At 49.2% G+C, this 27,917-nt stretch overlaps 1 protein-coding gene and 1 long non-coding RNA gene across 3 annotated transcripts in view; one reads left to right on the forward strand and one right to left on the reverse strand.

Moving 5' to 3' along the window:
- On the forward strand, positions 1-27,335 carry LOC310712593 (heterogeneous nuclear ribonucleoprotein U-like protein 1). 2 transcript variants are annotated; one of them, XM_083515795.1, is made up of 15 exons: positions 1-329; positions 4,745-4,882; positions 6,433-6,682; positions 8,102-8,175; positions 8,326-8,465; positions 9,474-9,573; positions 10,420-10,532; positions 11,744-12,010; positions 13,418-13,540; positions 14,663-14,791; positions 19,752-19,920; positions 21,190-21,528; positions 22,170-22,420; positions 24,343-24,540; positions 26,198-27,335. In XM_083515795.1, exons 1-15 carry the CDS (start codon positions 26-28, stop codon positions 26,318-26,320), a joined length of 2,718 nt encoding a protein of 905 aa, XP_083371921.1. In that variant the 5' UTR covers positions 1-25; the 3' UTR covers positions 26,321-27,335. The 2 variants fall into 2 exon arrangements, with proteins under 2 accessions (XP_083371921.1, XP_083371922.1); XM_083515796.1 differs by having other exon boundaries at positions 24,346-24,540.
- LOC310712764 overlaps positions 22,522-27,917 on the reverse strand; it is a 274,730-nt gene continuing 269,334 nt past the window's right edge. Inside the window, exon 2 of the long non-coding RNA XR_014528996.1 lies at positions 22,522-22,808. This is a non-coding gene — a long non-coding RNA (uncharacterized lncRNA). The remainder of the gene's footprint in view (positions 22,809-27,917) is intronic.

The following is a 27,917-nucleotide window of genomic DNA, read 5'->3' on the forward strand; positions in this document are numbered from 1 at the left end:
GCCGGCCAACCAGAGAGACCGGCGCATGGCTGGCGGGGCGCTGAGAGGGGAGGAGGGCGGCGGCGGCCATTTTGAGCCGAGCCCGGAACGGAGCGCCGATGGCCGGGCAACCGCGACCCCGCGGCGGGGCTTGAGCGGGGGGGATATGGATGTGCGGAAGCTGCGCGTCAACGAGTTGAAGGAGGAGCTGGGCCGGAGGGGCCTCGACACCCGCGGGCTGAAGGCGGAGCTGGCCGAGCGGCTGCAGGCGGCGCTGGAAGCGGAGGAGGCCCGCGGAGGAGCGCCGGGAGCGGGCGCCGACCAGCAGGAGCAGCTGCCGGACGGACATTGTAAGCGGCGGGGAAGGAGCGGGAGCCTCGCCGCCGGGGAGCGCCAGGCTGGGGGATCGGCGCCTCCGCTCCCGGGGAGAAGCATGGGGCCTCCCCGTGCAGCTCCGCGCTGGGGACGGCAGGCCTCCTGTTGCAGATCCGCGCTGGGGATCCGCTGCACCCGTTTCTCTCCTTCCCCGGGAGAGGTATGGGGGTCTCCCGGTGCAGCTCCGCGCTGGGGACCCGGTCCATCTGTTTCTCGCCTTCCCCGGGAGAGGCATGGGGGTCTCTCGATGCAGCTCCGCGCTGGGGATGACAGTCCTCCTGTTGCAGCTCCGCGCTGGGGATCCACTGCACTCGTTTCTCCCCTTCCCCGGGAGAGGCACGGGGGTCTCCCGGTGCAGCTCCGCGCTGGGGACGGCAGGCCTCCTGTTGCAGATCCGCGCTGGGGATCCGCTGCACCCGTTTCTCTCCTTCCCCGGGAGAGACATGTGGTCTTCCTGGTGCAGCTCGGTGCATCCGCTGCCTAGGAAATGCACGTGGGCCTCCCGGTGCAGCGTCGATCTGGGGTCCCGCTTCGATCTCGGAGTTCAGCCTAAGGACTGGCGGCTTGGTGAAGCTCTGCTGCGGGGCTTTTCTTGTCTCGCAGCACAGACGTGCACGGTGCCACTCTGCTTTCTGGTTCCCTCTGTTCTCCTTCCCCGGCGCAGCTGCAACTCTGCCTTTCTGGCATAGTTCATAATGAGAGTGTCTAGCAGGCGGGAGCCTCCCTGGTGCAGCTGCTTCATGCTTGAAGGGACTTCGGGGTCTCCTGGAGCAGCTCCAGGCTGGGAGACATAGAATCATAGAATTGTAGAGGTGGAAGTGACCCTGAGGATCATCTTGCCCAGGAATGTCCAACCAGTAGATCGTGATCTACCGGTAGATTCCTGGCTGATCCTGGTAGATCGCGAGATCCTTATCGCATACAAAAAGTTGCGGGGGGGGGAGCTAAAAAACTCCTCCCCCCAAAAAGCTCAAGAATTCTGGGCACTTCCCTCCTAAAAAAACCCTTAACTCTGGGCAATCCACCCACCCCACGCATACTTCTCCTCCCTCCAATGACAATGGGTCTCTGCACAATGGGTAGATCACTGCCAGTTTTTTTTATACTGGGAGTAGATCACAGTCTCTCAAGAGTTGGACATGCCTGATTCTAGTCCAACCCCCTGCAATGCAGGAATATGCAGTTTCCCCATACGGGGATCGAGCCTGCAACCTTGGCATTATCAGTACCACAATCTAACCAACTGAGCTACTCGCTTGGACATAGCAAGGTGCTTTATTCTGAGCCAGGTCCACGGTCCACCTAGCTTAGTATTGTCTGTGCTGACTGGCAACGGCTCGCCGTGGTTCCAGACCAATGTCTCTCCAACTTCCTGTCTGAAGATGCTGCTGGGGGTTGAATTTGGGACCATCTGCATTCAGGGCAGATGCTGTAACAGCTGAGCTGCGGCCGTGCTTGGTACTCCTGCGAGAGTAGCCTGGTGCAGCTCTGTGCTGTGTTGTTATTTCCCCATGAGAATCGCAGATGAATCTTGTCTCTGGAGAGAGGTGGTACTACCTGTAATCAATTGTGAAAAAGCCAGGATGCTGGTTTGTTGACACCTGGTCCCTGTGCCAGGTCTAGGTTGTCTAATGTCTGCTGTGTCTAAATCTGGGAACAAACGGGTGTCACGTGGCTGGAGGAAATTTGCAGGGATGGTGGCTGTGTACTCCCTTTGCTGTCAGTGGCAGCATGCCTCTGCCAATTGCAAGCAGGGAGAGCGTTGATGCCTATGAGATGCCCACAAGCAGGACCTGAGTGAGTTTGGGTGGCCACTTTGATGCTGGCGTAGGTAGACCTGGGGCCCTGATGTATCGAGGGTGCTTTGTGTTATTACAGTGGTACCTTGGTGCTCAAACTTAATCCGTTCCGGATGTTTGTTCCAAAACCAAAGCGTTCAAAACCAAGGCGTGCTTTCCCCATAGAAAGTAACACAAAATGGATTAATTTGTTCTAGACTTTTAAACCCTAAAACAGCAATATAACATGAATTTTACTATCTAACGAGACTATTGATCCATAAAATGAAAGCAGTAAACAATGTAATGTACTACAGTCACACAACCAAATCAATCAGTAGCTGAACTGGGTTCCACAAAAACAAAACAAAAAGAGCCGCAAAAACAAAAATGCAAAATAAATAACAAAAACAGGCAAACCTCACCGTAACACTCAAAATGGAAGTGCGGCACTCAAAACGGAGCATGTTCAGCTTCTGAAAAAAGTTCACAAACCAGAATACTTACTTCCGAGTTTGCAGTGTTTGGGTTCCAAGTTGTTTGAGAACCAAGGTTTACTACAGAAAAGCTATGTGCTGTTGATGATTCTGCTAGTAGGGCAATTCCGGTTGAGTTGAGTTACCAGGTAGTATGCTGCTTTGAAAAGAGAGTGCCTGGGGATTCAGCAGTGGCCTCCCCCACCCCCTCCATCCTCTCAAATACAGTGTTACCTCAGGATGCGAACGGGGATCTGTTCCAGAGCCCCGTGCGCGCGGCGAAACCCGGAAGTAACGCGCTCCGTTACTTCTGGGTCACCGCGGAGCGCTACCCGAAAATACTTAACGTGAAGCACATTTATCCCAAGGTATGACTGTAATGCTCTTGCCTAGGATAATAGGATGGCAAGCAGTTTGCCTTGCTGTCATGTTTGCAAACATCCCAACCTAGGCATGATTAGTACCATGGCTTGTCATCTTGTGAAATCTCTGGTCTGACTTCTGCTTGGAGTTTTACGAGTATGTATGCATGTGACCAATGAGTACAGTGGTACCTCAGGTTAAGTACTTAATTTGTTCCGGAGGTCTGTTCTTAACCTGAAACTGTTCTTAACCTGGAGCACCACTTTAGCTAAAGGGGCCGCTGCGCCGCTGGAGCCCAATTTCTATTCTTATCCTGAAGCAAAGTTCTTAACTTGAAGCACTATTTCTGGGTTAGTGGGGTGTGTAACCTGAAGCGTATGTAACCCAAGGTACCACTGTATATTGTGAAATATGAGTTCTGGGGGCTGCGACAGGCAGAGGAAGTGCTGTGATGAGGAATTATGAGAAAGTGACTGAATATGCAGCGGGGATATGCAACTTGGTGCCCCTGCGTTTGTGCACTTCGGACTGAAATATGGGAGCTTCTCCTGCATGAAGCGCAATTGTTTTGTATGGTGTGGAGTGGAGGGTGTGTACGGCACCCACTGCTTTTCTTCCTTCCTCAGAAGCCCTCTATGCACATGGCAAAATCATGCAGTGATGCTTTTCCAGGCTAGGGGCTTGAAAGCTCCTTTTCAGAGAGAAGTAAAATTTGCCTCCTGTAGAAAAGCCGTATGTGTGGGAGAAGGGGAGACTCAAAATCTGCTTGTCCCTGACATTTACAATTAGCCATGCAGCAAACGAATTACGTAAAGTGGTTTTCTTTCCCTGGGAGGGACTTTCAGACATGAAACACACTTGCTGCCTGCATCCTGAAATGTACACTCCAGATATCTTCAGCTGCTTCATTCTGCTGATAATCTATAACTGGCATTTCTCAAACTTCTGAGTTCATTGATCCCTTGATGAGCATATGTCATCGACCCCAACCCAAATTTGTAGGAATATAAATGAAAGTCAAGGAAGATGTGTAAATATGATCAACATTTATCAATCCTCAGTCACCTTTAACAATTGTGAAATGTTATATATATATGAAGTAAAACAAGTGAAACTATTATGTCTTATTAAATGCAGAGGTTCCTTGTTGACGAGGGATGTGAAATATGTACAGTGGTACCTTGGTTTACGGACTTAATCCGTTCTGGAAGTCTGTTCTTAAACCAAAGCATTCTTAAACCAAGGCGCGCTTTCCCATAGCAGCGGGAGACTCAGTTTACAAATGGAACAAACTCAACAGGAAGCGAAACGTGTTCTGCTTTCAAGGCAAAGTTCACTAACCAAAACACCTACGTCTGGGTTTGCAGCATTCTTAATTCAAGTTGTTCATAAACTAAGCTGTTCTTAAACCAAGGTACCACTGTATGTACTCATGCTCTGTATTTCTGAGACTTACAGCTCCTGATTAAACCTTTTGCACGATTGTCAACTTTTCCACCCCATGGCCCTTTCAACCCCATGGTCTTTATTCGCCCCTTGCCCAGTCACACCAATCCCAGGGGGTCAATATCAACCCGTATGGAAAACCCTGCTATCCTCACCCATTTTGTATGTGTTGGTTGGCCTTGCTGAGCCTAGACCGCCACTCCAGCCTTCATCTAGCAGTCAAGAAACGCTGGCACACATGTTTCCAACCTCCCCGTTGTTTTTTCAAAGCTGGGCGTGGAATGGAACAGCGGTCCTGACCTATGTTCTTGCCTTTCCCATTTCAAGATGGCACCCACGACAACACTCATCAGGACAACATGCAAGGATACCACCAGCCATACGAGCACTTCAACGTTAAACAGGAGAACGAATCTGGGTACGAGAGGAGACCTCTAGACCAAGATCACTCTGGCTTACATTCAGGTACAGTCAGGTGTTTTAAAAAAACCAACCCCAGACCTTTATCACGTGCTGATCATTGTAACTGTATAGGTAGCACTCTATACAGACACTATAGGGATCACAGAACATCTCCATATATACAGCCACACATTGGTCTCTTGTGATAAGAGTCCCTGCCAGTGTAGCCCGAGACACCCAACTGTCAATTCCTGATTTTAAAAAAATCTGTCTTCTCCCTCTGCCTCCCCCCCCCCCCCCCGGTAAGTGAAAGGTAGCAATTTGTTTATCTGGGGTACAGTAAATGGCTGCGTTTGAAGTCCACTGCTTCTGGTGGTGCTGCGCCTGCCTCTTCTGCCACATAATGCGCTGTTTTCGTGAGGGGCAGATCTCCCCTCCCCTTTCAGCGACGCCCCAGACTCCATTCTGTGGATTTTTGTCCCCAGAGAATTCACAGAGCTGAACTGCCCTCTTGTTTGCATATCCACTTAACTTATTCATGTCCCGTGTTCTGCTGTGATGTCGGAGTGTAACGGAACTTCAGTGCATAAAATGGGTTGTTTTATCTAGGGCATGCATGTCCTAAGTCCGTTTCGGGGGCCTAATCTGGCCCTCTGGTCAGTTTAATCTGGCCCCAGTGGCAGTTTATTCCCTGGGGTAAAATCCAAAAAAACCCAACTTCAATCCTAAAAGAAGCTTAACAACTTTGGTTGGCCCTTTCGTCAGCCCTCACTTCATCAAATCTGGCCCTCTTTGAAAAAAGTTTGGACACCACTGATCTAGGGGATTGGTGGCTTTGGTTCTCCCTTGCAAGTCCCAATGGCAGTAATAATACAGTGGTGCCCCCCAAGACGAATGCCTCGGAAGACAAAAAACTCGCTAGACGAAGGAGTTTTTTGTTTTCTTAGCCGCTTCGCAAGACGCATTTCCCTATGGGCTTGCTTCGCAAAAAGAAGCTTGCCCCGCAAGCTCCGGGGATAGCGGGGAAGCGCAGCGCGTCTTCCCCGCTGTCCCCGAACCTCTTTTGAAGCAAGGGGCGGCGGGGAGAAGATTGCTTCTCCCCGTTGCCAGCCCCGCAATCTCTGGGGACAGAGGGGAAGGCGCGCGCCTTCCCCTCTCTCCCCGGACCCCTTTTGAACCAAGGGGCTGCAACGGGGAGAAGCGATTCTCCCCGCTGCCCCTTCCCTTGCTTTAAATCAGGTCAGGGGACAGAGGGGAAAGTGCGCGCGCCTTCCCCTCTGTCCCCGGAGATTGCGGGGCAGGCAACGGGGAGAAGCAATCTTCTCCCCACCGCCCCTTGCTTTAAACAGGTCCAGGGACAGAGGGGAAGGCGCGCGGCGCTTCCCCTCTGTCCCCGGATGGTCGCCATAGGAACGCATTGATTGATTTTCAATGCATTCCTATGGGAAACCGTGCTTCGCAAGACGAAAAACTCGCAAGAAGAAAAAACTTGCGGAATGAATTAATTTCGTCTTGCGAGGCACCACTGTACTTCCTTCCATGCCCATAACTTGTGACCTCAGAATAAAGGCTTCCTTTCCCAACTGAATGCGTTACGTTTTGCTTGAGTGTAGAAATGAAGACAGAAGTGAAGCAAGAGGAGCCAGCCTCTGGCTATAACATGCCAGCTTCTGGGTACAGCGCACCTTCCTCGGGACCTGCGTCTAACTACAACACTTCAGTTTCTGGCTACAATGCACCCCCTTCCAATTATGGCTCTTCCGACTCATCCCAGCCCTGGCAGCAGCAGCAGCAGCAAGGCCGCAAGAGGCCAGCTGAGGAGTCCCGGGGGCGCGGATATTACGAACACCGAGATGATAAGAGGTGCGTTCAGGCAAGTCTTTACGGGCGGCAGCAGCAACAGGGTGGAAATTAACCCATGGGTGCCATTGAGATTGAAGCAGATACGTATTGCATCTCTCAGTCTGGGAAGTGCATTCTTTAAACTTTGTGGATTTGAGTAACTCTCAAAGGATGCTGTATATCTGGCAGAATTTACAACGTTTTGAAAAATAGGATTTTAAGAGTGGCTGCTTCTTGACTGATACCTCAGTCTTAAATGCTGAAGTGGGAATAATGCTTAATTAAAATTAATCTATGAAGTTGTTAAGTTGTGGGCGAACATAGCAGACGACACAGCGATTCTTCAAACAGCTCTTCTTTATTCAGATGTCAGAACAGAACTAAGCTGAGGGGCTCAGTCAGCCTGCTTATATAGAGCTCCAGAACATTGTAGCTGTTGCCATTTTCTAAAACTATCCAATCACTGAACGTCACTTTTCGATCCTTCATTTGCATAACTACCGTATTTTTCGCTCCATTGGACGCACCGGACCATAGGACGCACTGGACCATAGGAGGGGGAGAACAGGGAAATTTTTTTTTTCTTGTTCTCCCCCTCTAAAACAAGCTGCGTTCAAGGTACATTCACCAGAGCTTGTGGGGCTGGCGGTGGAGGGAAGCGCTACTTTCCCCCACCACCAGCCTCAAAGATCCCTGAAGCCTTTGAAGCGCAGGCCCCCGCTGCCCTGCAGAGGTTTGCACGCAGCCGTCCCCAAGCTAGAGCAGCGAGACGGAGCGCTCCGCAGTGCTCCGTCTTCCTGTTCTGGCTTTGGGCTTAGTGGCGCAGCCTGCATTCGCTCTATAGGACGCACACACATTTCCCCTTAATTTTTGGAGGGGGAAATGTGCGTCCTATAGAACGAAAAATACAGTATCTACAGTCTCCCCCTGCTGGCCCAGGGTGAGAACTTCAGTACATAACAGTCAGTGTCTGAGTTGGATGTAAATCCTGATTACATGTAAACACATTGATCGTGGGTCAGTGGTAATTGTTAAAGCAATCTGATAAAGGAGTGTAGTTTTCTCTGCCATCTGCGGAGTTGGATTCGGGGAATCCAGATTGGGAGGGTTTGTAATAGGTAGGTTAGTTTTGGCAGGGTGGTTATTTAGATCATGGCTATTTTGTCTGAGAGAGTGGAATTCGTGTTGTTCCATCTCTTTAGGTCTTTGTTTATTTGGCACCACAGGGGCTTGTAGTTGTGGAGGTATAATTTATTGAGGTTTGTTAAAGCAATCTGATGATCCAGAATTTGTTTTTGGCAGTGCCTTTGGTGACCCAGGGTGGGAACCAGCTGCTATGCATTTGTCAACGCGTGCTCCTTGCGAGCTTCCCTTGCAGGTTGTGTCTTGAGCCCATGAAATGGGTTTATGGGGCCTGCATTTGCTGTCACTCTTTTCCAGGGGCCGATCTCCTCAGCCGCCTGCTGAAGATGACGAAGAGGACTTTGATGAGTCGCTGGTGGCCATTGATACATGTGAGTTTCCTGGGTGGTAGCAGCGTGCCATCGCTCAAAGCCTCCCTCTTGCCTGAACTTCTCAACGTCCACTGGAAAAAAAGGGGTGTTGGAGGGTGGTAGCAGCCACTGGTGTGTGCTTCTGACTTCTCCTTTGGCTTTGCCTTCCAGATAATTGCGACCTGCATTTCAAAGTTGCCCGTGACCGATACAGCGGCTACCCTCTGACCATAGAAGGCTTCGCTTTCCTGTGGTCAGGTGCCCGAGCCACCTACGGGGCAAGGCGAGGGAGGGTCTGTTACGAAATGAAGGTAAGGGAGCCTGCTTTTTGGTTCTAGAGTTACTCGGGGGGGGGGTTGCTGCATGGATGAAGACAGGCAGGCTTGTGAGTATTGATACCCACTGGTGTTGTGCTTTAAATAATACTGGGGCAACTCATAGGGGCTCAATTTCCTTGATTCTGCTGCACGTCTACTCCCCACCCCCTTGCCACCCAAAATTTTGCAAAAATGTTCATTTTATTTTTACATATAGTGGTACCTCAGGTTAAGTACTTAGTTCGTTCCAGAGGTCCGTTCTTAACCTGAAACTGTTCTTAACCTGGAGCACCACTTTAGCTAATGGGGCTTCCTGCTGCCACCGCGCCACCAGAGCACAATTTCTGTTCTCATCCTGAAGCAAAGTTCTTAACCCAAGGTACTATTTCTGGGTTAGCGGAGTCTGTAACCTGAAGCGTATGTAACCCGAAGTACCACTGTACAGTGGAACCTTGGTTTTTGAGCGTCTTGGAAGCCAAACGTTTTGGAAGTCGAATGCTGAAAACCTGGAAGTAATTGCTTCCATTTTCGAACGTGCCTCGGAAGTTAAAAAGCTTCCACTGCGTGTTTTTCAGTTTTCTCAATGGATTTTACCAACCGCCCATTGTGCCTCGGTTTTCGAATGTTTCGGAAATCGAACGGTCTTCTGGAACCAATTACGTTCAAAAACCAAGGTTCCACTGTATTTGCAATTCTGACAGCTAAAATTTTCCTCGGTGTCATTATCAGTTCCAGCTAGAATTCGCTCTGGGTTCGTACCTTGTGCTCACTCGCAAACCTCTCATTAAAATAGCCTTGCTTTGAAGCAGCGGCAAACCCTTTGCAGCAAGTCTGTGTCCCCAGATTGCTGCCTTCGCCCATTCTTCAAGGTGCTCTCCGTAAACACACATTAAATGTGGCTAGAGCAAACTCTCTGTCTCTAGAAATCCATCCCTGTTCTCAAGTGGAAAGCTATGACTTCAAGATGACTCATGACGTGGATCCCTGTCCTTTTGTCCTCAGATTAACGAAGAGATATCTGTCAAGCATCTTCCTCCCACTGAGCCCGATCCTCACGTGGTGCGAGTCGGGTGGTCGCTGGATTCTTGCAGCACCCAGTTAGGTAAGAGAGACCTTGCAGCTGCTGAGCATGGAGCCAGAGCTCAGGACATGCCCCCAACTCTTAAACATCATTCCCCAACCATAGTCAGTTGGCTACATTAATTATTATCCACGGGCACTCTGGCGTTTGCCCGTTCTTTTTGAAATGTCTGTACAGGGGAAAAAAGAAAGGGTTAATAGGCAGACCAATAGAAAAGCCCAGAGGTGAAGCCTACCTGTTTTAAAAAGGCTTAGCCAGAGGTTTAGACAGTTGGGAAAAAGCAGTTGGAAGACAGATGGAAATAGAGAGACAGTTAGTGCAGTTGGTTCTTGTGTGAGGGGAGAGAGACAGGATAAAATGAGACTAAGAGGGTAAAGGGTAACAGCGTTTCGAATGCATTTCAAGTTTATTTGTGTTCGCAATAAACTACAATCCTCGTTGTTTGTTAACTTGAGAAGCCGACTGATACTTAGTGTTTTACCGGGGAGAACCTGGTTGGTGGCAGCGGATTAGTGGTGTACGGGTCAATAGTCCGTGAAACAATTGGGGGCTTCGTACGAACGCCACAGGTACCTTTTTAAATCAGGCAGCAAAAAACTCACCAAAAAAACCTGTTTTATTTAAATCCTTAAGTGAAAAGTTGCTACAGTAGCCACAGGCAAGTGCCATCTTAGAGGAGTACTCTCCAGCCCCTCTTGATATCATCAAAGAAATGATATGCGAAGCTCAAAAAACAGCATGCCGTTTCTGAAACAGGAGTCCTGGGGTGAACAGGATCATGTCTGGTCGGCAGGCTGCCATGATAAAGATGTCTCTTTGCAGACAACACTGCATTTATGCTTCTGCTGACTTCTTTTGTCTTGCTAGGCGAAGAGCTTCACTCCTATGGCTATGGCGGCACAGGGAAGAAATCCACCAACAGCAAGTTTGAAAATTACGGGGAAACGTTTGCGGAGAACGACATCATCACCTGCCTCGTGGTGAGTGTGGCTCGTGGCCCCGTGGAAGTTATGTTTCCGCCTCTTGCGCGGATGCATAGTGTCCCACACGCAATCAAATTGTTTAAATGCGCATGTGATCAGAGTGCATGTCATGGGGGGCAATGCTGAAGCCATTGTTGTTTGCATGGGTTGACAATTCTAACACTGGGGAAAGGGAGAGCACCAAATATTTAGGTCAAAGGTGGCTAACTTATGGTCCTCCCAAGTGCTGCTGAGGTACAGGTTTTTAGTGTGGTCTAAAAATACGCTTGAAGTGATCCTTGCATAGTTTTGCCCCAGCAACAAGTTTTCCCCCAATAACAAGGTTTCTTTAGCAACAGACTTTTTTTTTAGACATGTTCTGAAGGAGAGATTGGGGTTGGGTTGTTACTCTGCCCAGATGGCTGAAGAGCAGAGAGGAGGAATATTTCACTAAACACAGTTTTACTTTTCCGAGCACAATTCAAAGTGTTGGTGCTGACCTTTAAAGCCCTAAACAACCTCGGTCCAGTATGCTTGAAGGAGCGTCTCCACCCCCATCATTCTGCCTGGACACTGAGGTCCAGCGCCGAGGGCCTTCTGGCGGTTCCCTCGCTACGAGAAGCCAAGTTACAGGGAAGCAGGCAGAGGGCCTTCTTGGTAGTGGCGCCCGCCCTGTGGAACTCCCTCCCACCAGATGTCAAAGAGAAAACCAATTACCAGACTTTTAGAAGGCATCTGAAGGCATCCCTGTTTAGGGAAGCTTTTAATGTTTGACGGAGTATTGTATTTTAATATTTCGTTGGAAGCCGCCCAGAGTGGCTGGGGGAACCCAGCCAGATGGGCGGGGTATAAATAATAAATTGTTGTTGTTGTTGTTGTTATCCTTAGACCAGTAGTTGTATAAGTTGTAATGTCAAACTAGAATCAGTGAGGTGTTTCTTCCCAAATGGGAATTCACCAACAGCTGAGCTGAACTGAGAAAGAAGATTCTGGAAGAGTCTTTGGGTGATTCTGCTGACTGAAAAAGGAACCCCGGATGACTGGCATAGTGCACTGGCACCATTCCCATCAGCCCCAGTCAGCACGGCCACTGGCAAGGGATTTTGGGAGTTGTAGTTCAGCAGCACCCAGAGGGCCACAAGCTAGCCACCTGTGCTGCAATGGGCAACAGCTACAGTTTATTGCTTTGGAGGTCGTGCACTGGCTTCTAATTCCTTCCTTGGTCTTAGGACTTTGAGTGTGGCGACGATGTCGAAATGTCTTACATGAAGAACGGGAAATGGCTAGGGGTGGCCTACCGGCTGCGGAAGGAGGCATTGGGCGGCCAGGCACTCTTTCCTCACGTCCTGGTGAAGAACTGCGCCATCGAGTTCAACTTCGGACAGAGGGAGGATGCCTTCTTCCAAGTCCCGCCTGGGTTCACCTTCATCCAGCATCTTCCCTTGTCAGAGCGGGTTCGGGGGACAATTGGACCAAAGAGCAAAACGGAATGTGAGGTAGGTGGCGCCTGAAAGCCAGGCTCCCATTGAACTCATATCCCTGCTCACGCAAGTTGACGGATCACGTGAACGGAGCCTTTCCTTGCAAACAGTGTTGAATGAGCCAGATGTTCAGCCTAGCACAGGGGTAGTCAACCTTTTTATACCTACCGCCCACTAATGCATCTTTCTTGATGGTAAAATTTCCTTACTGCCCACCAGTGCTTGATGGAAGGAGGATTCAGCTTGTGCCGTAGAACCCCCTAACGCTCACCTAGAATCCTGAAATGCCCACTAGTGGGTGGTAGGGACCAGGTTGACAACCCCTGGCCTAGCGTAAAGGAAGTTTGGGGGAGATTGGTCTCTTCCGTCTCAGCTTTCTCAGCTTTTATTATTGTTATTTTTAGGGGCATTCAGAGATGAGCAGAATCCTAGCTACTTTAGGTTTTATTACTTATAACTTATTACTTATAATCTGACTGGGTTGCCCAAGCCACTCTGGGCAGCTTCCAGCATAATAAAAACACTGCCAAACATCGAAAACTTCCCAATACAGGGTTGCCTTCGGATGTCTTTGGAAAGTTGTGTAGTTGTTTATCTGCTTGACATCTTAAAAACCTTATAGCGTTGAAAACAGCCATCACCCTTGAGTGGGTGTTACTAATGTAAAGAGAGACAGGAGGGACTGTTGGGATACTGCCAGGGAGATAAAGTCCATCATGGCCCCAAGCCGTTTGCCGGACGATCCATCGATCTCCCGTAGGCACGCAGTATCATCGATTAGCGACATGAGTTTCTAGAAAATAGCCCAACATCTAGAGCTCATGCACACTCTGTCAGCAGATAATGCACAGCCAAAAGTTGCACTCGGGAAAGCATTATTTACAAGCTTTATTCAGCGTTGATCAGAACAAAGAAAGACATGACTGCCTGCGTCAGTGTCTCCGACAGAGAGCGAAACGAAAGCAATAGATAACATAAACATCCCGTGAACAGGAAATACGCAGGCTGTGACACAAACATCCTGCTCCCTTTTAAGGTGGAACGGAAATATCCTAACAGGGACCTCTAAAAAGGCACTGGAAATACAGTTTTATTTTCTTTCTATGCAGCTGTCATCCTGATAGTGTTTTTCTTATTTGGGTGCTTTTTTACAGCTGTTTGGTGCCTATCTTCCTGGGATACTAGATCCTGCTGTAACCCCAGTTTTCTTCTTTTGGAATGAACTCCAGCTGGGTTAGGGAAGGTTGGGAGCCCTGTGAACACCGTGCTGCGTGAAGCCAGGACCACAAAACTACTGAGTTTTGACATCAGCTCCACAACACAATCCTTTATTTGTAAAGTGGGAGTGTTGGCTCCCTCTTAGGATCTGACTTGGGCACTTTTATATGTGATGTGCTAAGCTGACTGGTGCATTTGTTTCAGATTTTAATGATGGTCGGGTTACCTGCAGCTGGGAAGACCACGTGGGCCATTAAGCATGCTGCAGCCAATCCGTGCAAGAAATACAATATTCTGGGAACAAACGCCATCATGGACAAAATGAGGGTAAGGTGGCCGCATTGGGTGTGATTTGCCTTACACTCCTTTCTTAGTTTCCTGGCTCCTGGTGCAAGAATCAATATCCATGTTCCCATTGTAAGTTTGCATTGCTTGGTATAGAAAGTATTGATCTGATGTGTAGAGATCTTTCCTATTATTATTAACTCAAGAGGGTTCTGGGAGCTTTTCTGTGTGAAAGAAACAAGCAAGAAGGTTCGTGATGTTTGAGTTATACCTTCAGAGAAGCTAGTACAGGTTTAAACTGGTTCCCATCTCTTTCTGTGAAGGTCATGCTGACTATAAAAGTAGGGCCAGAAGGAGCCTGGGCTTCACTTCTCTTTTACTTCTGGTGTGGTGTTCTGTATGCTTAGTGTTAAGCTTTAGACTTATTATAAGTTATTTTAAGTTTAATTGAAATCTGCGGTAACTGGATTTCTTATGGACAGAGCCAATCCTGAATGTACCGGATATGTAACCATTGTGCTCATTTGCCTTCAATAGCAGTAAAACTCTGCTGGATGAAATATTAATTGCCCCTGGTCTTTGGGGGGGGGGGGAATCCTGCAACGTGTTTAAGCTTTTACTCCGCTAACTATATGTTGGAGTTCTGCTCTAGATCATTATTGAATAGAATTTCATGACACCCATTGTATCATTCATTCCTTTTCCTGCAGTGACAGTATTGCTGTCAGACCTTGGGCGCGCTAGGCGGATCAGATCTTTCTGATTTATAGTAGCTAATATATATGTACAGTATATATCTTTAGAAAAAGAAAAAAGCAGTGGAACGCTAGCAGTATGCGGTCACAAAAATGCCCCATCTACATTCCATTTGCAGTTAGTGGCAGGGTACTTTCATTATTTCAGATATGTTATATGCGTGCCAAGTATTGCTACATCTACAGCTACTCCGTCCATTTCCAAGATTTTGAACAGAAGCCTCCCAGACCCATTGAATGGCTCTTTTCTCCTTTCGGGACTCTGTAAGCTTTCGTGGACAAAACATTTGAGTGTGATGCATACGTCATGCCGCTCCTGCAGTGGCTAGGGCTTATGGGAGTTGTAGTCCAAAACAGCCCATTCATTTGAGGCCGCCCCGGAGATATTAACCAGCCTGCTTTCCCTCAGGTAATGGGACTCCGACGCCAACGCAACTACGCTGGCCGCTGGGACGTGCTCATCCAACAAGCGACACAGTGCCTGAATCGCCTGATCCAAATCGCGGCACGGAAGAAGCGAAATTACATCCTGGATCAGGTACGGAGCGATTCCTCCCTTGAGCAGTTTCTCTGTGTACGTCTTTTGAAGATGCCCCACTACTCCAAGCAGGGCAGCAAACAGGTCATCTTCCATTCACCGCTGGAGCTGTTTAACAAGCATTGTGCACATGTGTGTGTATTGCACCAGGAATTTTACAGGCATGTACCCCTGCATCTCTTCCCCTCCAAACCTGTCACATGAAAATGAACCTATATACAGTGGTGCCTCGCAAGACGAAAAGAATCCGTTCTGTGATTCTCTTCGTCTAGCGGTTTTTTCGTCTTGCGAAGCAAGCCCATTGAAGGATTAGCGGATTAGCGCTTTTAGCGGCTTTTAGCGGCTTATCTGCTGATCGGATCAGCTGATAAGCGGCTTAGAAAAAGAAGGGGGGGAAGGGAAAAAAACCCGCAGGAACTCGCAAGACATTTTCGTCTTGTGAAGCAAGCCCATAGGAGATTCGTTTTCGAAGCACCTCCAAAACGGAAAACTCTTTCGTCTAGCGAGTTTTCCGTCTTGCGAGGCATTCGTCTTGCGGGGCACCACTGTAGTAAGCAGCAGCTGTTAACCACATTAAGCAAGACGGCAGACTGTGCTTTAAAATGGATGCAGGTAAAACAGGAGTTCAGCTGTGGGGTTTGGGGCTTCTGAATATAAGCTAAGGTAAGTGCAAGAGAACCAGGTAGGTGACTTTCGGGAAGACCCCAAAGAGCCTGGTTCTGAGAAGCAAATGGCTACCTTGCTTTTGCACAACATGCAAACAGTTGGGTCAAATCAGGCTTAAAAGAAAGAAGACAAACTTTGGGTTAAAGTGCTTCTGCCTCCCCACCCTAGTCTTTCTTTCGAATTCTGAGCAGCAACGTGTTCTAAGTAGCACAGCGAGGAAATCTTTAAAAAAACCCACAAAAAACCACCTTTCACTAGTGGTACAGTACTAGAGTTTACAGTTTATCAGTCCGCGGCAGCTTCTCGCACTTTGTCATGGTGCTTGGGTTTAAAATAGGGATGAGGATGATTTTGATAATACCTTATTTATATGACGCCCATCTCACTGGGTTCCCCCAACCACTCGGGACAGCTTCCAGCAAATTAAAACACAATACGACATCGAACATTAAAAGCTTTCCTGAACAGATAGCATTTCAAAGATGCCCAAAGCTACGTATACGTAATACTCTATATAGCTACCATGTAGCTGAAATATATATAGAAAGGGAATTAAAATTGGCCTGTGCTGAGGCTGATGGTAGCTATCATCCAAAGCATCTATAGGGCACCAGGTTGGGGAAGGCTGGTTTAATCCTTTCATATGAAAATCACTAAGGCAGAAGAAGGCAGTGGGGAGCTCAGCCTCAGTTTTAAAAAATCTTATTGTGTAGGACCCTGCTGCAGTCAAGTGGCCTTTTCTCCTTTTGTGATAAAGGGATTTGATAAAGGGCTTTGATTTCATTTCACAAGTGGCTTCAAAAAGAGATGGGAGATAGTCATGGAGGCAAGGTCTGTTGACAGCTATTAGCTGCGATAGCTAAACTAAACCTCTGTGTTGGCATTCAGCCCCTCCCTAAGTGTCAGATTCTGGTACAAACAGGAGAGGGCTGCCGCCTTCACCCACTGCTAGTGAACTTTTTGGAAACATCTGGCGGGGGGGGGAGGGGTTTGCCATGATTGGAAACAGTGCTGGATAGCGGGGTAGGGGAGCTGAAAATAATGTCAACGTATCACGTCTGGCAACCAATGCATCCCTTTGGTTTCAGATAATACATAGGTAGTAAAGGTAAAGGGACCCCTGACCACTATAATAATAATAATTTATTATTTGTACCCCGCCCATCTGGCTGGGTTTCCCCAGCCACTCTGGGCGGCTTCCACAGAAACCAAAAAACACTAAAATATCATACATTAAAAGCTTCCCTGAATAGGGCCGCCTTAAGATGTTTTCTGAATGTCAGGTAGTTGTCCATCACCTTGACATCCGATGGGAGGGCATTCCACAGGGCGGGCGCCACTACCGAGAAGGCCCTCTGCCTGGTTCCCTGTAGCTTCGCTTCTCGCAATGAGGGAACCGCCAGAAGGCCCTCGGCGCTGGACCTCAGTGTCCGGGCAGAACGATGGGGGTGGAGACGCTCCTTCAGGTATACTGGGCCGAAGCCGTTTAGGGCTTTAAAGGTCAACACCAACACTTTGAATTGTGCTCGGAAACGTACTGGGAGCCAATGTAGGTCTTTCAAGACCGGTGTTATGTGGTCTCGGCGGCCGCCCCCAGTCACCAGTCTCGCTGCCGCATTCTGGATTAGTTGTAGTTTCCGAGTCACCTTCAAAGGTAGCCCCACGTAGAGCGCATTGCAGTAGTCCAAGCGGGAGATAACTAGAGCATGCACCACTCTGGCCAGACAGTCAGCGGGCAGGTAGGGTCTCAGCCTGCGTACCAGGTGGAGTTGGTAGACAGCTGCCCTGGATACAGAATTGACCTGTGCCTCCATGGACAGCTGTGAGTCCAAAATGACTCCCAGGCTACGCACCTGGTCCTTCAGGGGCACAGTTACCCCATTCAGGACCAGGGAGTCCTCCACACCAGCCCGCCCCCTGTCCCCCAAAAACAGTACTTCTGTCTTGTCAGGATTCAACTTCAATCCATTAGCCGCCATCCATCCTCCAACCGCCTCCAGGCACTCACACAGGACCTTCACCGCCTTCACTGGTTCTGATTTGAAAGAAAGGTAGAGCTGGGTATCATCTGCATATTGATGGACACCCAGTCCAACCCCCCTGATGATCTCTCCCAGCGGCTTCATATAGATGTTAAAAAGCATGGGGGAGAGGACGGAACCCTGAGGCACCCCACAAGTGAGGGCCCAAGGGTCTGAACACTCATCCCCCACCACCACTTTCTGAACACGGCCCAGGAGAAAGGAGCGAAACCACTGTATAACAGTGCCCCCAGCTCCCAACCCCTCTAGACGGTCCAGAAGGATGTTATGGTCGATTGTATCAAAGGCCGCTGAGAGATCCAGCAGAACTAGGAAACAACTCTCACCTTTGTCCCTAGCTCGCCGGAGATCATCAACCAGTGCGACCAAGGCAGTTTCAGTCCCATGATGAGGCCTGAACCCTGATTGGAAGGGATACAAATGGTCCGCATCCTCCAGGCGTGCCTGGAGTTGTTCAGCAACCACACGCTCAATCACCTTGCCCAAGAATGGAAGATTTGAGACTGGGCGATAGTTGGCCATACTGGCCGGGTCTAAAGATGGTTTTTTAAGAAGCGGTTTAATGACCGCCTCTTTCAGCGGATCTGGGAATGTTCCCTCACAGAGGGAAGCATTCACCACCCCGCAGAGCCCATCGCCCAGCCCTTCCCGGCTAGCTTTTATAAGCCAGGATGGGCAAGGATCAAGGAGACAGGTGGTTGGTTTCACTCGTCCAAGCAGCCTGTCCACATCCTCGGGGGTAACGGATTGAAATTGATTCCATGCAACTTGACCAGACAGAGCTCTAGCACTCTCCCGCCCCAGCCCTGCTCCCACGGTGGTGTCTAGCTCCTTCCGAATATGAGTGATTTTATCTGCAAAAAACTTTGCAAAATCGTTGCAGGAGATCTTGGGGTCTTTACAAGGCCCCGATGGTAAAGGTGGTTCCGTTAAATTGCGGACCACCTGAAAGAGTCTCCTGCTACTATTTTCTGCAGATGCAATAGAGGCGGTGAAGAAAGTCTTCTTCGCCGTCGCTATCGCCACTAGGTCCAGTCGTGGCCAACTCTGGGGTTGCGGCGCTCATCTCGCTTTATTGGCCGAGGGAGCCGGCGTACAGCTTCCAGGTCATGTGGCCAGCATGACTAAGCCGCTTCTGGCGAACCAGAGCAGCGCACGGAAACGCCATTTACCTTCCTGCCAGAGCAGTACCTATTTGTCTACTTGCACTTTGATGTGCTTTCGAACTGCTAGGTTGGCAGGAGCAGGGACCGAACAATGGGAGCTCACCCCGTCGCGGGGATTCAAACCGCTGACCTTCTGATAAGCAAGCCCTAGGCTCTGTGGTTTAATCCACAGCGCCACCTGCGTCCTGATAATACATAGGTAAGCGAGTCTAAAAAGCCTGGGACTCTGGCACCTATGGTGGCTATGGTGGCCCATTTACCAGAAATAATGTATTTTGCATTATCTCTGGAAGTGTATGCTGGATTCTCGACTAGACCAAACTTCCTGGTGTATGTTGTGCTTTAGGGGGTCTTAGTTTGGTCGGAATTGAGCACACACTTCCAGAGTTAACACTAAATACATTGCTTGAATTTGTGTCCTGGGTTTTTTAGATTCATCTACCCAGGTAATACCTGAAACCAAAGGGGCACATTGGTTGCCAGATGTGAAATTTTGTTCAGCTCTCTCACCCCTCTAGGAATAGATGGGCCTTTTGATTTGATTCAGCAGGACAGTTAATGTGTGCCCCCCACCCAAAAGGACCTAGAGGTCAGAATTGAAATGTGTGGGGTTTTTTTAACCAGCCTGCTAGGCTTTATTAACTCTAGCACTTGGGTGACTACCTCAGAGGCTTAAATAACACATCTAAATGGATGGGTCTGAACACTCCTTTTTTGCCACTTGTGTTTAAGCTGTCCAAATCTGTGTTTTTAGCTTGTAAATTGCCCCCTTTCCCCCCTGAACAAAGCAGACTCTGTTCTGTTAGCCTGGCACCCCAGGAGATCTCATTTGAATTGCAAACGGCTGCAAATTACTGGTGTGCATTGCTGTTTTTATCCTTTAAAACTGGGGAGGAAAGACTTAAAGGTAGGTTAGTAGTCAGGGGATGACTCCCAATCGGGTGTCGCACACAGCCAGTGATCCACACACATCCTTCTGTATCCACAGGTGGGCGGGGGATCGTTTAAAAACACTGAGGGACATCGCAACAGACTTTGACAAGTAACGACCCGGTTTTATTTTTGCCTCTTTTTTGCCGTTGCTAGACAAACGTTTATGGATCTGCCCAGAGACGAAAAATGCGCCCTTTTGAAGGTTTCCAGCGCAAGGCTATTGTAATTTGTCCCACGGACGAGGATTTAAAAGATCGAACAGTAAAACGCACGGATGAGGAGGGGAAGGATGTGCCGGATCACGCAGTGTTAGAGATGAAAGGTAGGATCCTAGAGGGGGGAACACCCATCGCTTTCCTCCGCAGGACCCAGGCGATAAGGGGAGATACCCAGCATGACCGTGTGCATCGTTTGAGGGTTTCTTTAAAGTGATCCCTTAGATCTTTCCAGCTTTCCCTTTTGGCTCCCTTCCACCTGCTCTATCTACCCCATAGTTATTGCTTCATCTTCTCTGCCCACCCAGCGATGCCCACGCACACGGCTGCTGTGGGAGAGGATAGATGCAGAAGGCATATCACGCCTCTAGGCAGTGTTTATCTTGGTAGGCTCCCCCCCCTTCAAAATCAAAACCAGCACACACAAAACCATCACACAAAAACCCCAAACGAGACAGCCTGCGCCACAACTGCTGCCTTTGAAACGCTGGAACTCGGGGGTCAGGGCTTTTGCACATTTTCTTGGAGGCAGGTCCCCGTATGTTCAGTGGGACTCGGCCTCCCCAAGGAAGTGTGATTAGAAATGTAAGCTTTGGCACTTTTCCGGTGGAAATCCTTTTCCTGCTACACCGTAGCTGGGTAACCTTTGCCAGAGTGCAGCAGGCCTTGACATAGAGGCAGCCAAAATCTCAACGGAGCAATATTCAGTGAGAATATCGTGGGACAGATGGGTAAAGCCCCTGCTCAATGGTTGCCCTGGAACGGGAAAACCGGTCCTCGCAGCAATCCTGTGTTGCAAGATAGGCAGAAATGGGCTGTTGAGCCAAGTGGGAGGTTTGATCCTGGCTCTCCAGTCTCTAGGGCTCGGACTTCGTCTGAGACACGTAGCACTGGCAGCTGGTCTCTCCAACTCCCAGCAGGTTGGATTAATGAGAGGGGGTGTTTGTAAAGTAGTGTGTGGGATGGAGGGGGGCATAACTTCTCATACTCTCATGCAATCAGATATGAGGTCCTGCACCAATGCGATCCTCTGCACGAGACCAGTAGGGCACCCCCTGACTGTAGCCTGGCAGGAAGGGAGGAGCTAATCTCTCTCATGCCATTCAGTTGGGATTCTTGCATTGCCGGGGTTTGGACTAGATATCCCTCGAGGTCCCTCCCGGCTCTACGATTCTATGCATCAATGCTTTTGGCTTATTGCTTCTGCTTCCTCAGCGTTTCCCACTTGTTCCTTTTTCCCCTCCCGTTCTTCTCTCCTGGAGCCCCGGGACGCAGCTCCCGCTCCCTCCCTTTTGCCCCCCTCTCCTCTTCCACTCGGCTTTTCTCCACCGGGGACTGATGCGCGCGCGTCTGTCTGTCTTCTCCCTCTGCGCCAGCCAACTTCACACTGCCGGAAGCCGGCGACTTCCTGGACGCGGTGGTCTACATCGAGCTGCAGCGGGACGAAGCGGAGAAGCTGGTGAGGCAGTACAACGAGGAAGGCAAGAAGGCTGGCCCGCCACCTGAAAAACGCTTTGACAACCGCGGGGGAGGCTTCCGTGGCCGTGGAGGAGGTGGTGGCGGAGGAGGAGGTGGCGGCGGCGGAGGAGGTGGCTTTCAGCGCTTCGAGAACCGAGGTCCGCCTATGGGCAACCGGGGTGGCTTCCAGAATCGAGGAGGAGGAGGCAGTGGCGGAGGAGGAGGGTTCAGAGGTAGCGGCGGTGGAGGAGGAGGAGGTAAGCTGACACCACTGGACCCATTGCATGTGGGAATGTTTGTATTGTGTTCTAGATACACTGGAAAGGATTCTGAGAGTCGGGAAGGCTGTTTCGGGTCTCGCCTTTGTCATAAACTTGGTCACTGTGCAGACATACAGTGGGGGGGGGGGAGTATTTGATCCCCTTTGCCTGTTTGCCCTGTGACGAAGAAATGACCAGTCCATAATTTTAATGGTAGGTTCATTGTAGCTGTGAGAGACAGAAAAACAACAGGAAAAACACCCAGAAGACAAAAGCCAGAGAAAGTTAGCAGGGGATCAAATACTTTCCCCCCTCACTGTACCTCTGAGCCATGAATGAATGAAAGAATGATTGATTGATTGAATAAATAAAATAAAATAAATAAATTTTTACACCACCCTATACCCATTGATCCCAGGGCAGTTCACAACATAAAATCACAGTAGAAAAAAGACAAAAGACATCTTTTGACTAAGGTTGATATATAAATCCTGTAATGATGAAAATAGTAAACGTCGTTGCAGGACGCTAGCTCTGGCGCCTGCTTGAGAATATTCCCAATCCAGTCGGTCACCACAAGGAAGGGCTGTAAAATACTGGCTTTCGCTTGACCTTCCACCTGTGGCTTCTTCATCCAGGCTTCAACAGGGGCGGTGGCAGCGGCGGCGGCGGCGGCGGCGGCGGCTACAACCAGAACCGCTGGGGAGGCGGAAACCGAGACAGCAACAACAACAGCCGGGGCAACTACAACCGGAGCAACCAGCAGCAGAGCAGCTTCAGCCCGGCGCGAAACCAGAATACGTACAAGAGCAGCAGCAACATGCCCCCTGCCCCTGCGCCCGCCCCGGCCCCAGCTGCACCTCCCAGTACTTACAACCCAGGACCACAGGTGAGGCGGGGGGGGGAGTGCCTTCTGTTTTGGGAAACACAGAAACCTTCCTTGGGGAGGCCAAAGGAGGAGGGGAAAGTTCTTCAGTCCAAACTGTCCTATAAGATACTTCTTTATTCATTTTATGTACAATCTTTACAACAGAAGACTTCACATCCAAGACAAAACAGTATATAACAAAACCTTGAGTTTCATATTTTCGTTTGTACTGATTCTTCTCAGATTCCCTTTTTTTACTATTCCTTAATATTTGTCTCCTCCTTTTGGTTCCTTATCCTTAATCTCTTAGGTCCCATATATATCTTGTAACAATTTTCAATTAATGCCCTCACCTCCCTCCCGCTAAACCCGTTGCTTCCCTTCACCCATGTGCGATCTTCTTTACATGCTGTTGTTGTTTTTTGTTGCGTTAACAGCTGTATATAATTGTTGTTCCATATTTGTTTCAATATCATCCTTTAACATTGCACCCTTTAAACTATTGCATATTAATTTTAGGCTCCGAAGCCAACTTTTTTCATGTAATCCTTGACGCATTCCCACGCTTTGTAATTTTTTTTGATTATAACAGCCTCTAATTGATACTGTTAACTGTCTGCTCCTCTTTTTTTCTTCTGCTTGTGCCGTCGCAGACAAGTCATTTTCTCCTGCCCATGTCTCTGGGGCAGGGGCAGCCAATGTGCTCCCCTCCACAGGGCGTGGCCTACAACTCCCATTGCCTGCAACTGTTGGTCGTGCTGGCTGGGGCTCCATCCCCCCCCCATTCTAGTGCAAGGGATGGCCAAGCTTCTAGGCTCTTTAGTCCACGAAAGCTTCTGCTGTCACTGTGTTAGCAGCTCCTCCTCTGATGGGGATTCAAGGAATGAGCAGCACAGCAGGCACCAGGCATGTCCTTTGGTCTGCGGCAGAGTGGGGTGCACGCGAAAAGGCATAGGAACAGTGGCTGAGACCAGGGCGGGTGGGACCCATCTACCAGTCCAGTTTAACTGCACAGTCCTGTGCATGTTTACTTCGAAGTAAGTGCCATTGGTTTTCAATGGGGCTTGCTCCCATGTAAGTACACCTAAGACCAGGGGTCAGCAACCTTTTTCAGCAGGGGGCCTGTCCACTGTCCTTCAGACCTTGTGGAGGGGCCAGACTATATTTTGAAGGGGGGGAAATTACCGAATTCCTATGCCCCACAAATAACCCAGAGATGCATTTTAAATAAAAGCACACATTCTGCTCATGTAAAAACACCAGGCAGGCCCCACAAATAAGCCAGAGATTCATTTTAAATAAAAGCACACATTCTACTCATGTAAAAACATACTGATTCCTGGACCGTCCGTGGGCCGGATTTAGAAAGCGATTGGGCCGGATCCAGCCCCCGGGCCTTAGTTTGCCTACCCATGGCTTAAATAGGCTTGTGTTCCTGAGAACCATAGTTCTGGGCGTGCGAACTCTGGGTCCTTTGGTAGGGAGTTTACTGGCTGCATTTCCCAAGAACTGCATTTTGGTGGAAGGCACAGTAGCGAAACTGGGAAAGCAACAGAGAGTTTTAGAATCACTTTCCGCGTTGAGGGAGTCCCTCCTCAGGTGGGTTTGGACATTGTCAAGGAAGAAGTATGTAGGTGTGTCGTGGTGACCTGTGGAGGAAAGGGGCAGACAGGGCGTTCCAGTGTCAAGAGTATTGTGTGGGACTCTTTAAAGCGAGGTGCCTGCCATGGTGGTGGATTTTGCAGGTGCAAAAAAGAACGTTGGAGCCCTTGAAACGAAAACAACCTTTTCCCCATAATGAAAGCTCCGGGACGGGAGGGTGTCATTTATCCCAGGGTATTCTGCATTCACTGGGTCTTCGCTTGCTTCTCTCTGTGGTTTTTCTGGTGTGTTTGCATGGGTAGAGCACAATGCGTAAACCAATTCCTTTGTACCCTCCGCAGCAGAGCTACAGCCAGCCCTACAACCCCCCATCCAGCTACAGCCAAGGGGGATATGCCCCTAGCTACAACTATGGGAGCTACAGTGGTTACAGCCAAAGCTACAGCCAGCCCCCGCCTGCACCAGCTTCGGCCCCAGCCCCGGCCCCAGCCCCCACCCCACCAGCCTACAATCAACCCAACTACAACCAGTACCAACAGGTGAGTGAGAAGGAAAATCTGGGGCATACCTTTGTGATGCTATCTATAGGATTGCACTGTTACCTGTCTCGGCCTCGCAGCCTCACTTCCATAAGCTCCTCTGGGAGACTTTTTGGCTTAAAGAGCAGGGCGAAAACGCTGTTAGATCATAATAAGAATGAGGCAGGTTAGGCGCCGGAGTTTCAGATTTTATAGCTCCTACCCCGATTGTGGAGAAGGGATGAATTTGTTGCCTTCATGTTTCTGGGGAACTGCTCAGGGCATTGTGGCATCAGGTGTATTGGACTGGCAAGACCTGGGGCTCCAAGCTCTTGCTCAGCGAGGAAGTATTTCATTTATTGAAGCTTCGCAGAATCGCCAGGTTGGAATGTTGCTCCATACCCCTAGCTGGGAGGTGGGAAAGAAGAGAGGGACCCAGAGGGCGAAAATGAAAAACATGGGCGCAAGGGGTGTTTAGTGCAGTGGTGGAAGTCCTCCACACTTAAACCAAGAGAAATTCTGTGGCCTGTATATTTTAGATGAAGCTGCTCAATTCTGCTTTTGTATAGTTCTGTATAAGTTTTGTATAAGTTCCCTGGTGGATTAGCGGGATACAAGTGGTGCTGTGTCTAAACCACTGAGTTTGAATCCCCCCAACAGAGTGAGCGCCCGTTGCTCTGTCCCAGCTCCTGCCAACCTAGCAGTTTGAAAGCACACCAGTGCAAGTAGATAAATAGGTACTGCTGCGGTGGGAAGGTAAACAGCATTTCCATGTGCTCTGGCTTCCATCACTGTGTTCTGTTGTGCCAGAAGCAGTTGTCCTGCTGGCCACATGACCTGGAAAGCTGTCTGTCGACAAACGCCGGCTCCCTCGGCCTGAAAGCGAGATGAGCACCACAACCCCATAGTCGCCTTTGTCTGGACTTAACAATCCAGTGGTCCTTTACCTTTTTTTTTACCTAGTGGGCTGCAGTATCTGGTATACCCCCCTCCCCCTCCCCAGAACTTTCAGAACCAGATTAAATTGTGCTTCATCTGCCTTACTTTGGACAGGTTGCACAGCTCAGAACCTTGGCTCCCCAAAATGCGGAAGTCTTCCCTCTCGTTCCTCACCCCATAGCGATGGAGTACACATAGGAGCAAGCATACCCTTTTGGTTCTGCTTTAAGCAGAGAAGGATTCGTTTAGCAGCCCTCCTTAAAAAGAGAGCTTGCAAGGGAAAGATCAACCTTGTGTAATTTGAGATGCATCGACAGGGATTCTCCAACCACACATTTATTTTAAATCGGGGCCTGGAGGCCTTTCCCCCACATATTCCAGTGGTGGGCAGAGACAGAAACGCAAGTGGGCGCAGAGGACTGCTAGCCTTGTACAGAAGGCTGTATTCTAGCCATGCAGAAGCCAGAGGTTTCTGTACACCCACCAGTGCATTTTTACGGTTCCAGGATCTATTCCAGACGGCCACAGCACCCTGGCAGGATTCACACCAGGGGGTGAGGGGCAGTCTGGGGAGAGAGGGCTGGCTATAGAGGCTTGGAAGGCTGCATTCACTCCGGGGTTCTCTGCCTCTGTTTTAAGGCATGCATAAGAAATACCGGTTGGCGCATTGGATTGGAATCTTTCATTTCTCCGGTGTCTGGATATCCGTATTGACAAGCCTTCTCCCTTCTCCCTGCAGTACGCCCAGCAGTGGAACCAGTACTATCAGAACCAGAACCAGAACCAGTGGCCCCCGTACTACGGCAGCTACGACTACGGGAGCTACACGGGCACCTCGCAGGGAGGCTCCAGCACTCAGTGATGGCAGCGCGCCATCCTCGGAGGGGGGGGGGGCGCGAGCAGCTTGGCTGCGCCGCTTTTGGCAAGTTTTTAAACTTGGCAGTGGGCATTTCTGTCTCGGGAAACCCAGGAGGGAAGGGAGCCTCTTCCCGTGTTTCCTCTCTGTAGTTTAGCCTTCCTCAACTTGTTGTGGGAGGGAGGGGGGCTCCAGGGGTTTGAGACTACAACTTCCATCAGCCCCAGCCCATCAGCTGGGGCTGATGGGACTTGTAGTCCAAAACCCCTGGAGGGTTTCCCCCAGTTGGGAAATACTGCTGTCGTTTCGGAAGGTGGCCGCGTTTTTACCTGTACAGCTAGAGGCATGCTTCCTTTCCGTTGTACCATCCCTCACGAGGAAGTTGCATTTATCCCTTTCCTTGTTGAAGACAATTCTTTTTTCTCCTTTTTAAAAAAACGATTCTGGACAAAGAAAAAGCTAGAATGTTCAGCCTTACATCCTTGTATTTTTGTAGGCTCAGATCCACCTTAGCACTAGCCTTTCTACAGTAGTTGGGTGGGAGGGTGGAGTTGTGCAAGGGGCCCCTCTTAGGATTTTACCACCACCCTCTCTCTCTCTCTTCACCCCCACCTCGCACAAGTCTGCTAGTGATCATCAATTCCAAGCATTTTGGAAACTCTTCCTGCAGTTCAGTGTCACCCGTCTTTGAGGTGTTTTTATCTTGTCTTTTTCTGCAAATAACTATTAAAACTGGAGGGAGAAGAGATGGCTGTCTTATGGTAATTATGAATTTTTTTTTTTAGACTTTTATGTAACTTTTTACCGTGGGTCAGCAGCTGTTAATATTTTCATCAAGGTAACAATTCCTTTTTGCTCAATACAGGAGAGAAGAAAACAAAAAGAGGGGGAAATCATCTTCAATGTGTAACTTTTTATACAATGTCTCAGTTTCTGTAACTTTGCACATGCTTTGTGTTGAGTTGAATTGTAACAGCTTTTTGTATTTGGAAGAAAAAAAGAGTGAATATTGAACTTTAAATCTTTGTTTGGTGTCTTGTGTTACCTACACACACACACACCCCTTCTCACTGCAACATTCAAAAGCTATAACCTGCACACGGAATTCCACTCTTTAAATTTAAAAACTTTTAAACTGAAGTCACCCATTGATGCAACGCTTTCTTGTTTGGGGTCCCTCATTGATGTCATTCTCCATCTCAATATCACCTTGGATATTTTGGTCAGAGGACAATATTAGGGCCCCAGTCCTAAATTGCTCTTAGTGACCCCCCCCCCCAATAGTATAGTTCTCCGGCTTTAATATTGTCCCTGTCAGGAGCAGGTCAGCAATAAATCACACAGATCAAGTGATGTTAACTCTTTATTAGGAGATATGGTGTAATCTTGGATTTGGCTAGCTTCCCTAGGGCCCAGGGGAGCGAGCTCAGATCTCGGAGGATCCAAACTATACAGTCACCAAACAGATAGGTAGCCGTGTTGGTCTGCCATAGTCAAAATAAAAAAATTCCTTCCAGTAGCACCTTAAAGACCAACTAAGTTAGTTCTAGGTATGAGCTTTCGTGTGCATGCACACTTCTTCAGATACACTGAAACAGAAGTT

This window comes from Podarcis liolepis (assembly GCF_965112155.1).
Source record: "Podarcis liolepis genome assembly, chromosome: 7".
NCBI lineage: Eukaryota > Metazoa > Chordata > Lepidosauria > Squamata > Lacertidae > Podarcis > Podarcis liolepis.